Source organism: Trichechus manatus, unplaced genomic scaffold, assembly GCF_000243295.1.
Source record: "Trichechus manatus latirostris isolate Lorelei unplaced genomic scaffold, TriManLat1.0 scaffold00128, whole genome shotgun sequence".
In the NCBI taxonomy this organism is placed as follows: Eukaryota; Metazoa; Chordata; class Mammalia; order Sirenia; family Trichechidae; genus Trichechus; species Trichechus manatus.
Genome location: NW_004444064.1, coordinates 4,390,373 through 4,401,765, shown reverse-complemented (window position 1 = coordinate 4,401,765; position 11,393 = coordinate 4,390,373). Strand labels below are relative to the sequence as shown.

Below are 11,393 nucleotides of genomic sequence, written 5' to 3'. Positions count from 1 at the left end.
CTGGACACTCTGCTAACTCAGAACCAAAGCCACTCCTGAAGTCCACCTTTTAGCCAAAGACTAGACAAGCCTATAAAACAAACAATAACACACGCCAGGAATGTTCTTCTTAGTTCAATCAAGTATATGAGATCAAATGGTCAACACTGCCCAAAAGCAAAGATTAGAAGGCAAGAAGGGACAGGAAAAATGGACAATGGGACACAGGGATCCTGGTGTGGAAAGGGAAAGGGGGAGAGTGCTGACACAATGTGGGAATTGCATCCAATGTCACAAAACAATTTGAGTATAAATTTTTGAAGGAGGGAAAAAAAATTTGTGATTTCTTTTGGTGACAAAGCCAAGGTACTGTTAACACTTCTGTGATTTGTAGCCAATAGTTTTAATAGAAGAAAACATTAAAATTTAGTTAGAAGTTAGTGAAAATAAAGATGGAACCTTTTTCTCTATCAAAAAAAAAAAAGACATAGCAGAACAAGAATAAAAGAAAACGAAAAAATTCTAGAAAATTAAAAGAGAGAAAGACAAACTATAAACAAAAGATAAATGGCCAGCGTCAGACTTTCATCAACAACACTGGTCACCACAAGAAAAAAAATGGAAGAATGTCTTCATAGTTATGAGAAAACAATGATTTAAAACAAGAATTCTATACCCAGCCAAACTATCAAACTATCATATCATGTGTATGACATATTTTCAGACATAAAACGAATCTTAAAATGAAAAGCCTACCACCATATATATATATACAAAAAAAGTACTTGATCTTTTACTATGGCAAAATGAAAAGAGAAAGAAATCCAGAGCATGGCTTGAAATATAAGAGAGGCATCTGAGTGTGTCACAAGAGACCTGAAGAAAGCTAGAAAGAGACAAGTGCTAACCCAATGGATATGGAATCTCTGAACATTTTCCTTAAAGGAACACAGGTGATAGGAGGGGGAGAGAGACTTTGCTTTCTATTATCTAATCCTCTGTACCAGTTGTATTTTATAAGATGTGCAAGTTTGATTATATACTTACATTTTTAAATACTTAAAAGAAATTTAAAAATATATTTAAAGTACTCAGTGCAGGATAGATGGAACCAAAATACATCACTTGGGAAAAATATTCACCTCCAAAATATCAACTCAGCAAAAGCTTGGCTCAAATATTTTTCCACAACTTTTCTAGGGCCAAACAAAATACCGATGGGCAAAATAGAGTTCTGCAACACACTTACAAGTTTTATGAGTGAAAAACTAACAACAGAAAATAAACAGCACTAATGAGTGCTCTCCAGCAACTGGCTCTAAACAACAAGCAAGGGGAGGCTTGTTAAGCCTCTTGTTGGGACAACACAAGCCAGAGAGGGATATAAAAGCCTGGACAGCTCAGAGCATCTCACACACTCACACACACACTCACTCACACCCTCCTCCCAGCTCACCGCCTCCCACGCCCACCATGGCTGACACCTGCTGCTCCAGGACCTGTGTTCCAGCTGCGTCCACCATGTCCATCTGCTCCAGTGACAGGAGCTATGGCAGCCGCGTCTGCCTGCCCAGCGCTTACACCAGCTCCTCCTGGGAGGTGGACGACTGCTCCGAGAGCCACTGTGAGCCCACCTGCTGCAGCCCCACCTGCTGTGCCCCTGACTGCTGCACCCTGGCCCCCAGCCTGACCCTCAGCTGCACCCCTGTGAGTCCCAGATGAAGGCAGCCTGTGGGTCCAGCCCCTGCCAGTCAGCCTGCACCAGCTCCTGTGAACCCTCCTGCTGCCAACAGTCTAGCTGCCAGCCTGCATGCTGCACACCCTCCCCCTGCGAGCAGGTCTGCTGCAAGCCCATCTGCTGCAAGTCCGTCTGCTGCAAGCCCGTCTGCTGCAAGCCCGTCTGCTGCAAGCCCATCTCCTGCAAGCCCGTCTGCTGCAAGTCCGTCTGCTGCAAGCCCGTCTGCTGCAAGTCTGTCTGCTGTGTGCCTGTCTGCTGTGGGGCTGCCCCCTGCCCATCCCCCGCATGCTGCCAGCCCCCTGCCTGTGCCCCTTCCTGCTGCAGACCCTCCTCCAGCATGTCCCTGCTCTGCCGCCCTGTGTGCAAGCCCACCTGCTGTGTGCCCACCTCCTCCTGCTGTGCCCCCACCTCCTCCTGCGTGTCCCTGCTCTGCCGCCCCGTGTGCCCCTGCCCAGCCTGCTGTGTCCCCTTATCTGGCCAGAAGTCCTGCTGCTGAATGGACTTCTTAAGGTCACCCCAAAGCTTGAGAGCTCACTGCCACCTGCCCTACCTGGAATCTTTGCTAATCCCCTAGACCATAGACCAGGTCCTGCCCTGTGCCCCTGCCATGGCATTTCTGCTGCCCACTGTTCACTCTCTTCTACTGGAACAGCACCCTTGTCCTCCCACCCCCCACCCCAATCAGCATGCCCTGCCTCCCCAGCCATGGGTTTGGCAGTGACCTCAGCTCGGCCACCTGGACCCTCCCAGGCCTTTGAACCTTGTGCAGAATGCAGCAAGGGAAGAAAAGAATATTTGGAGTTGGATTCTCTTTGCTGCCACCTCTTTGGGCCTGAAAAGAAATTCTGCCCCCTGGGCCCTTGTGTGGCCCTGGCTCCTGTCCCTGTTCCTGATCCTGCTTCCTTTGAGCTGTCATGCCCTTCCAATAAAGCCCTTTTCTGATGAAGTTAACCAGAACTCATTTCTGTTGTTCACAACCAAAGACCCGTGCCCACCATTCCCCTATAAGTGGGTGGTCCTGGGCCACTGCCAGGTATCCCTGTGTCCTTGTCCCCTATACAGGAAGCCCCACCCCACCCTGGCTGCATGTATGTACAAGGAGTGCACCTGCTTTCAAGGATGCCTTGAAATTACTTCGATCTATTCTGAGAGATTTGGCAATTTCTTCATTTGCATGTATCTCTGTTAAAAAAAAAAAACCATAATAGCCTTAACTACTTGTTATTGTGGGTATCACCTTTTCTTTAAAGAACTTAGTTGTTAAAAAAAATATATATGGAATTATAATCATTCCTCCAACAATGAATATGTGCTTCATCAATATCAAGTTATGGCCTGATGGTTCCACACTTTTCTACATAAACAATAACTTTTCATTTTAATGCTGAACTGATTGAAATTATTTGAAAAGATTTTAAACTACAATTAAACTCAATACCTGTAGTAGCACATGGTCTGTAAGTTGACTGCTGAGCCAAGTTCACACCTGGGCAGGCAATGGCAATACCTAAGCAATTATATAAAAAACAAATATGCCACTTTGATGACTAAGGTGCATCTGACCCAAGCCATGGTCTTTTCAATCGCCTCTTATGCATGCAAAAGTTGGATCATGAAAAAGCAAGAAAAAAAATGATGCATTTGAATTGTAGTGTTGGCAAAGAATATTGAATATACCATGGACTGCCAGAAGAACGAACAAATCAGTCTTAGAAAAATACAACCAGAATGCTCCTTAGTAGCTAAGATGGCGAGACTTCAACTCACTAACTTTGGACTTGTCATCAGGAAAGACCAATTTCCAGAAAAGGACATCATGTTTGGTAAAGTGGAAGGTCAGTGAAAACCAGGGAAACTCTCAATGAGATGGATTGACACAATATACAAGGTGTCCAATGACAGCAATGAACTCAAATATACCGACAATCATGAAGATGGTGCAGGACCAGGAAATGTTTTGTACTGTTGCACATAAGGTCACCATGAGTGGGAGCCGACTTGACAGCAACTAACAACACACAATTATAAGATGACATCTATTGTGGGTCGTAATCTACTGTAGACTGAATCAACATCCCAATTCTTCACCCCTCCCTATGGCTTTGCTGCCCCTCCTATGGGAGAGGGAGCACATTTCCCCACCCCTTGATTCATCAGAGTTTGGTCACGAGGTTTGCTTTGGCCAGTGGGATATCAGCAAACATAATACAAATAGAGGCTTAAAAGCGCTTGTATAATTGGGCTAGTTCTGCCTTGCCATCACCATCAGAACATGCCAGAGTTCACCTGCTGGAAGATGAGAGATGTATGGAGCAGAACCAAGTCACCTGGGTCATTCCAGCTGAGGCCACCCTAGATCAGCTGACAGCCTGCTAAGCCCAGATATGTGAGCAAACCCAGCCCCAATCAGCAGAGCTGCCTCGCCAACTGCCCTAAAGACGTGAGCAATGCGTGCTCACGGTTTATGCCACTGAGATTCGCAGGCTTTTGTTATGTGGCACCATTGTGACAATGGATACAGACAACAATATCATAGCTGCTAAAACATGAAAGTATGTGCATCTGAGAACTGATGACATATGGTATTTACTTCCAGTGCAGTGCCATAGTGACTAAGAAAATTAGGCAAAGGGAAAACAGAGTAGGGAAAAATGTAATAAAGCCAGAGGAGACATTAGGCCAAAAATGCTTACCAGGAAGCCCTGTACACTTGTTATCATAAGGCACACATTGTCTTCAGTATTTTCTAGCAGCCAAGAAGCAGAGAAGATAAATGAGATGAATCATGAGATAAATCACACTTTTTGATGGCAGAAGCAGTGCCTCAGCTAGGCTGGGAATGCAAGAAATGTGTCTTCATGGAGTCTCCTAAGAGGACCCAGTGTGAGCAGGGTTACACCTCCACCATACCCTTGCCCCTGGGGCCTGTGGCAATGCCTAACCTCACAAAGAGGTGCCCTACCCAAGATCCACAGCTGCAGTCCCTGAACCCAAGGACCATGATCCACCTTGAAAGTAACAATAGCACCACCAGGGAGAAGTCCCGGCAATACAAACTCAGAAGTCAGAGACACCTAGGGAACAAGTCAGCCTATGGGTAGACTAGCACCATGAGTGTCCTGCTAACTGGTCCATGTGGGCAGCCCTCGTTCAGGAGTCTGGCTCTGGAGGTGCCAACCGATCTTCACAGATGAGTTAAAAATCCAACATCAATACCCAGCAAAAATATCTTTCAAAATGAAAGTGAAATAGAGACTCTCAGACACAAAAAGCTGAAAGAAATCACTAGCAGACCTGAACTACAAGAATTGTTCAAAGAAGTCCAGGCAGAAAGAATACAATATCAAATGAAAATGTGGATGGATTTACAAAAATATATAGAGAGCAGAAATAGTACATGGGTAAATATATAAAATTTCTTTCTTATTATTTAAGTACCTTTAAAAGATAGATGGTTGAAACAAAACTAATAACAATGTATTGTGGCATTTAGAACATAACTAAAAATAAAATGTATAACAACAATAGCACAAAGGTTTGGAGGGGAGAAATGGGAATATACTATTGTAAGGCTCTTATACTATACAATAGCGGTACAATATCACTTGAAGATAGACTGTAATAAGTTAAAAATATATACTATAAACCCTAAAATACAAAACAGTTATAGCTAATAAGCCAACAAAAGAGAAAACATGGAATAATAAAAAATACTCAATTAATAGAAAAGACAGTAGAAAGAGAGGGAAAGGGGAAAAAACAGATAAGAGAAACAGAAAAGAAATAGTAAAATGATAGATTTAAACCCAACCAAATTAATAATCACATTAAATGTAAATCGTCTAAATATCTCCACTGAAAGACAGAGATTAGCAAATCAGGTAAATTAGCAAGACCCAACTATATGCTGCCTATGTGAATACATTTAGAATACAAAGACAAAAATTGATTAAAAAAATGAAAAAATGGAGAAAAATATACTGTGCTAACATTAACCAAAAGAAAGCTTCAGCAGCCATATTAATATCAGACAAGGTATATTTCTGAGCAAAGAATTATGCCACAAATAAAGAGGGTTATTCCATGTGATAAAGGGGTCCATTAACCAGGAAGACATAACAATCCTAAATGTTTCTGCACCTAATAACAGACCTTCAAAATACATGAAGCAAAACTGATTGAACTATAGGAAAAAATAGACAAATCCACCATTATACTCAGAGATTTCAATATTTCTCTCTCAACAACTTATAGAACAAGTAGGCATAAAATCAGGAAGGATATAGACTATTTGAGCAACACTATGAACCAGCTTGATCTATTCAACATCTAAAGAACACTCCACCTAACAACAGAATATCCAATCTTTTCAAATGCATTCAACACATTTACTATATTTTGGGCTACAAAACAAGTTTTGATCAGTTTAAAAGGGTTCAGGTTGCAAAACGTATATTATCTAACCATGATGGAATTAAATTAGAAACCAACAACAGAAAGATCTCTGGAAAATCCTCACATATTTGAAAACTAAATAGCACACTTCTAAAACACCCATGACTCAAAAAAGAAAAGAAAGGGGAAATTAGAAAATCTTTTGAAATGTGTGAAAATGAAAACCCAGCATATCAAAATTTGTGGGATACTGCTAAAACAATATTATAGAGAAATTTATAGCACTAAACACCTATGTTAGAAAAGAAGAAAGTTTTCAAATCAGTGGCCTGTTTCCACCTAAAGAAACTTGGGGGTGGGGCGGAAGCAAATTAAACCCAAAGAAGAAAGGAAATAACAAAGATCAGAGTGGAAATCAATGACATAGAAAACAGAAAACAATAGAGAAAATCAGTAAGACCTAAGCCTAGTTCCTCAAGAAGATTGATAAAATTGATCAATTTTATCCATCTAACCAGACTGACTAGCAAAAGAGAGAGAGAAAGACTACCAATATCGAGAATGAGAGACGTGACATCATCAAAGAATCAATAGATATTAAAAGTATAATGAGAGAACATTATGAACAACTTTGTGCCAATAAATTTGACAATTCAGGTGAAACGGCCTTGTAAAGTGTTAGGACAGAAGACAAGGGTGTTAATGCATACCCAGTTTTCTCTACTCTGGTAGCCTAGACAAGCCCAGAGCCCGCAATAACTGTGTACACAGGGGTCATCCCAGGTGACCCAACCAAGGATGGTTGGGATGAGGATGGATGGATTTCTTGTGCAGCCAACACGGCACCCATTCAGACACCAGGAAACCATTTTTGCAGACCTACAGCCTTTCTTCTCCAATTTTACATTCTGGAGCCAAACACAGGTTAGGATGTGTCAACAAAACCCCAAAATACACTCAGTTTTACAAGGTGAGCAATACATCATAGAAACAAAACACTAGGCTGACACTAATTAGAGCTCTCTAGACTCCAAACATCAAGGAAGGGGAGGCTTGTTGAGCCTCCTGTTGGGACAGCACACAACACAAGGGAACATAAAAGCCCGACAGCCCAGAGCTCCTCACACCCTCACTCACTCACTCGCACACTCACACTCTCCTCCCAGCTCACCTCCTCCCACCCCACCATGGCTGACACCTGCTGCTCCGGAACCTGTGTTCCAGCTGCATCCACCGTGTCCATCTGCTCCAGCAACAGGAGCTATGGCAGCCGCATCTGCCTGCCCAGCGTTTACACCGGCTCCTCCTGGGAGGTGGACAACTGCCCCGAGAGCTGCTGTGAGCCCCTCTGCTGCACCTCTACCTGCTGCCAGCCCACCTGCTGTGCCCCTTCCTGCTCCACCCCAGTGCCCTCCCTGACTCTCATCTGCACCCCTGTGAGCTGCGGGTCCAGCCCCTGCCAATCAGCCTGCACCAGCTCCTATGAACCTTCCTGCTGCCAGCAGTCTAGCTGCCAGCCTGCATGCTGCACGCCCTCCCCCTGCCAGCAGGCCTGCTGCGTGCCTGTCTGCTGCAAGCCTGTCTGTTGCAAGCCTGTCTGTTGCAAGCCCATCTGCTGTGTGCCTGTGTGCTGTGGGGCTGCCCCCTGCGGGGCCCCTACCTCTGCCCCCTCCTGCTGCAGACCTTCCTCCTGCATATCCCTCATCTGTCAACCAGTGTGTAAGCCTGCCGGCTGTGTGCCTGCCTCCTCCTGCTGTGCTCCTGCCTTCTCCTGTATACTCCTGGTCTGCCGTCCCGTGCGTCCCCGCCTGTCCTGCTGTGGCCCCTCATCTGGCCAGAAGTCCTACTGCTGAGTGGCTCAAACTTCTGTCGTTTGCAAGCTGCTGTCTTTGGTCTGAGCCCTGGATCCCCCTCTGCCACCAGGCAGCTCACTGTGCATGCCACCACCAGAGTCTGCTGTCTGGGGGAGGCCAGATGACAAAGGCGTAGTCTAAATTCAGAGTTCAAAGCACTTGAGAGGCAAGGAGCTGTGTTAGAAGATACCGTCCAGATGACCCCTGCTTCCCTTCTCTACACCCAGGGACCCTGCCCTCCCAGACAGCAGGGAAGGGGAGGGAAGGGAGAGGGTCGATGCCAAGCTCATGTGCCAACCTGTCCATGCCCATTCCCCTTGAGTCCGGGTGGAAGACGTTTGGTAGGTGTCGTGGATTGAATTGTGCCCCTCAAAAATACCTGTCAACGTGGCTAGGTCAGGTTTTCTGGTATTGTATGATTGTCTATCATTTTGTCATCTGATGTGATTTCCCTATGTGTTGTAAATCCTATCACTATGATGTAATGAGATGGATTAGTGGCAGTTATATTGATGAGATCTACCAGATTAGTGTCTTAAGCCAATCTCTTTTGAGAGATAAAAGAGAGAAGCAAGCAGAGAGACATGGGGACCTTATACCACTAAGAAGGCAGTGCCAGGAGCAGAGTGCATCCTTTGGACCCGAGGTTCCTTCACAGAGAGGCTCCTAGATCAGGGGAAGACTGATGACAAGGACCTTCCTCTAGAGCCGACAGAAAAAGAAAGCGTTCCCTTGAAGCTGCTGCCCTGAATTTGGACTTGTAGCCTACTAGACTGTGAGAGAATAAATTTCTCTTTGTTGAAGCCATCTACTTGTAGTATTTCTGTTACAGCAGCACTAGATGACTAAGACAGTCAGGGATCCGAGAGTAGCAAGGACTGTGCTGACCTCCTGGCATGTAACCTGGAACAGCGGGTCTTGGACAGAGGGGCCCAAACAGAGGAGGGGGGCCAGCACACTGTGTCCAGGCAGAGAGTTTCAGGACCACCCCTGCATGCTCAGAAACATCAGCAAGTTCACGTGGGCCCCCAGAGGGACTCAGGATCAGTTCAAATATCACATGTCCTACTCAGGGTGGGGGAGGCACAGAGCAAAGACACCATGCAACAGTAGGGGAAGATGAGGCTGCAGTCTCAGTGGACCACTAGCACTAAATAGTCAGGTAGGCACCAAGTCAGGCTGGCCAGGTCACCATCTGGGCACCCCAAGTACAGACCAGATGAGGCCCATTGAAGCAGAAGCACATTGAAGGCCGGGCAGTTAAGAGCAAGAACAAAGGGCACCACCCCAGGGAGGCCAGGGGTGTGTCAGTAAGCTCCACCCACTCCCCAGTTTAGCTCTGCCCCAGGGAAGAGGAGACAGAGTAAAAACCCTAAGCAGTGCTTCAGACAGAAAGTGGCTGAATCATAAACCTGCACTGACTGATAAATTCCTCTGTTTGCCTGAGTTTATTCAAAACTTGTACCCATTACTTTTTATTAAGTTTTAAGAAAAATATGACCATTTCCATAGAGAAACCAGCAAAGGTCTTAATGGACTCTTCATTGTATCACAGTTAAAATGACACATCAGAAGGTTCAACCTCAACCCCAATCAAAGATTTGTAAGGAACTGGGATGTTGACACAATATAAACCTGTTGTCGTTGAGTCAATCCCAGCTCATGGCGACTGCATGCGTTACAGAGTAAAACTGCTCTTGGCTGTAGTCTTTACAGAAGCAGATCACAAGGCCTTTCTTTCACAGAGCTGTTGAGTGGGTTTGAACGGCCAACCTTAAGTTAGCAGCTGATAACAAACCACTTTCAACACCCAAGCTCCTTAACCCAACATAGAAATGAGCAATTCAAAACTCCACAGATGCTGGTGTGGATGGCTATGGCAAAGCTGGGGTATGTCGTCATCACCACAACATGCTCACTCCCAGGGGTGCACAGTAGGAAAGTGTCTGGAACCTTCTGACAGTTCTCAAATGGAATGTCAATCAGAACGCATGAACCTGGCTGGGGCAGGTAAATGTGGGCACATGGGCATGAGTTAAAACCAAGCAGGTCGGCGTGCCCACGGCATGTTGACAGCCACTATGAGTGTGTACTCGAGATGCCCAAATCGAGGAGTCGAGCCCACCCCATCAACACGAAAAAAGCTGGCATGTCAGCAGGTTGCCAATGATTGGACTTTCCTGTCTCCATTGTTCCCAGGAACCCAGATAACAGACCCCATATGCCAAAGGGAGTTAGGATACCACCATGCAGGATGTACAAAGGAGGTGTCACAAACTAGTCCCGTGGTTTGGAGCTGACCCTCAACTCCAGCCTCTAAAGGGGTTGGAGAGACCAAGCAAAGGGAGGCTGAAGGTTAAAAAAGGACTTCTTTGGAGAGAGTTGAACTGTGGCCCATTCCCCTCCTGAGAGAGAAAATTGGGCTATGTCGGCTCTTCACACCAGGCTGAGGGAGAGGATTTCCAGAGATCACCAGGTTCATGACCCTATCCCCACATGAGGACAGCCAGGTCCAGGGTCCAACCTGCCTGAGAAATTGAAGGGGTGGGTCTGGATTGGACACTCCAGGGGAGAACAGGTGGGATGCTCCCTGAGGTCCTACAGACTGGTATGGATCCCCCAGGAGAGAGGATCAGAGACAATTCAGGTCCTGGGAGAGACATCTAGAGGGAAGACATTCTTCCACAGAAAGAACAAAACCACCAGATGCAGTAGAGACTCCTTTGCCCTTGTTAAGGAGCTGCAGGGCAGGGAGGTCCATGGAGAGGAGCCCACGAGAGGAAGAATGGGCTTCAAAGACCACCTAGACAGAGGAAGAAAAGGGAGCCTGGCCCACAGTAGCACCAGTCAAGTGGAAATTTGTCTCTTTCCTTCTCTCTGCCCCCTCCATCACCACCTGCAAGGGTTGGAGTTATGATTGACCAGAAAGAGGAAGGGTAACATTCAGAAGCTTTGAGAGATAAAGATGATAAGTTTCCCATTGTTGCTGTAACAAATGACCACAACTTTTGTGGCTTAAAACAACACAAGTTTATTATCTTACAATTCTGGAAAAGTCCAAACTGAGTATCATGGAGCTAAAATCAAGGTGTTGGCAGGGCTGATTCCTTCTGGAGGCTCCAAGGGAGAATCTGCTCCTTGCCTCTTTCAGCTTCTAGGGGCCACCTGCATTCCTAGGCTCATGGCCCCTTCCTCCACCTTCAAAGCCAGCAATACAGCATACTCTCCATCATCACCTTGCCTTCAACTTCTGTAGCTGAGTCTCCTCTGCCTCCCTCTTATAAGGACACTTATGATTGAATTTAGAGCCCACCTAGATAATGTAAGATCATCTCTCCATCTCAAGAGCCTTCACTTCATATCTAAGAGAATAAAATACCTAAGAATAAATTTACCCAGGTATGTTGTCATGGATTGATTGTGTCCCC

The 11,393-nt window shown here is 45.6% G+C and overlaps 2 protein-coding genes across 2 annotated transcripts; both read left to right on the top strand.

Moving 5' to 3' along the window:
• The first annotated feature begins 1,494 nt into the window (after positions 1 to 1,494).
• On the top strand, positions 1,495 to 2,213 carry LOC105755979 (keratin-associated protein 10-8-like). The gene is given in 2 exon segments (XM_012557966.1): positions 1,495 to 1,693; positions 1,696 to 2,213. Coding segments are annotated over 2 exon segments (711 nt in total). The 5' UTR covers positions 1,495 to 1,500.
• A 5,086-nt stretch (positions 2,214 to 7,299) lies between these two features.
• LOC105755975 (keratin-associated protein 10-8-like) lies at positions 7,300 to 8,172 on the top strand. The gene has a single exon (XM_012557965.2). It carries the CDS (start codon positions 7,300 to 7,302, stop codon positions 7,963 to 7,965), a length of 666 nt encoding a protein of 221 aa, XP_012413419.1. The 3' UTR covers positions 7,966 to 8,172.
• Positions 8,173 to 11,393: the final 3,221 nt, after the last annotated feature.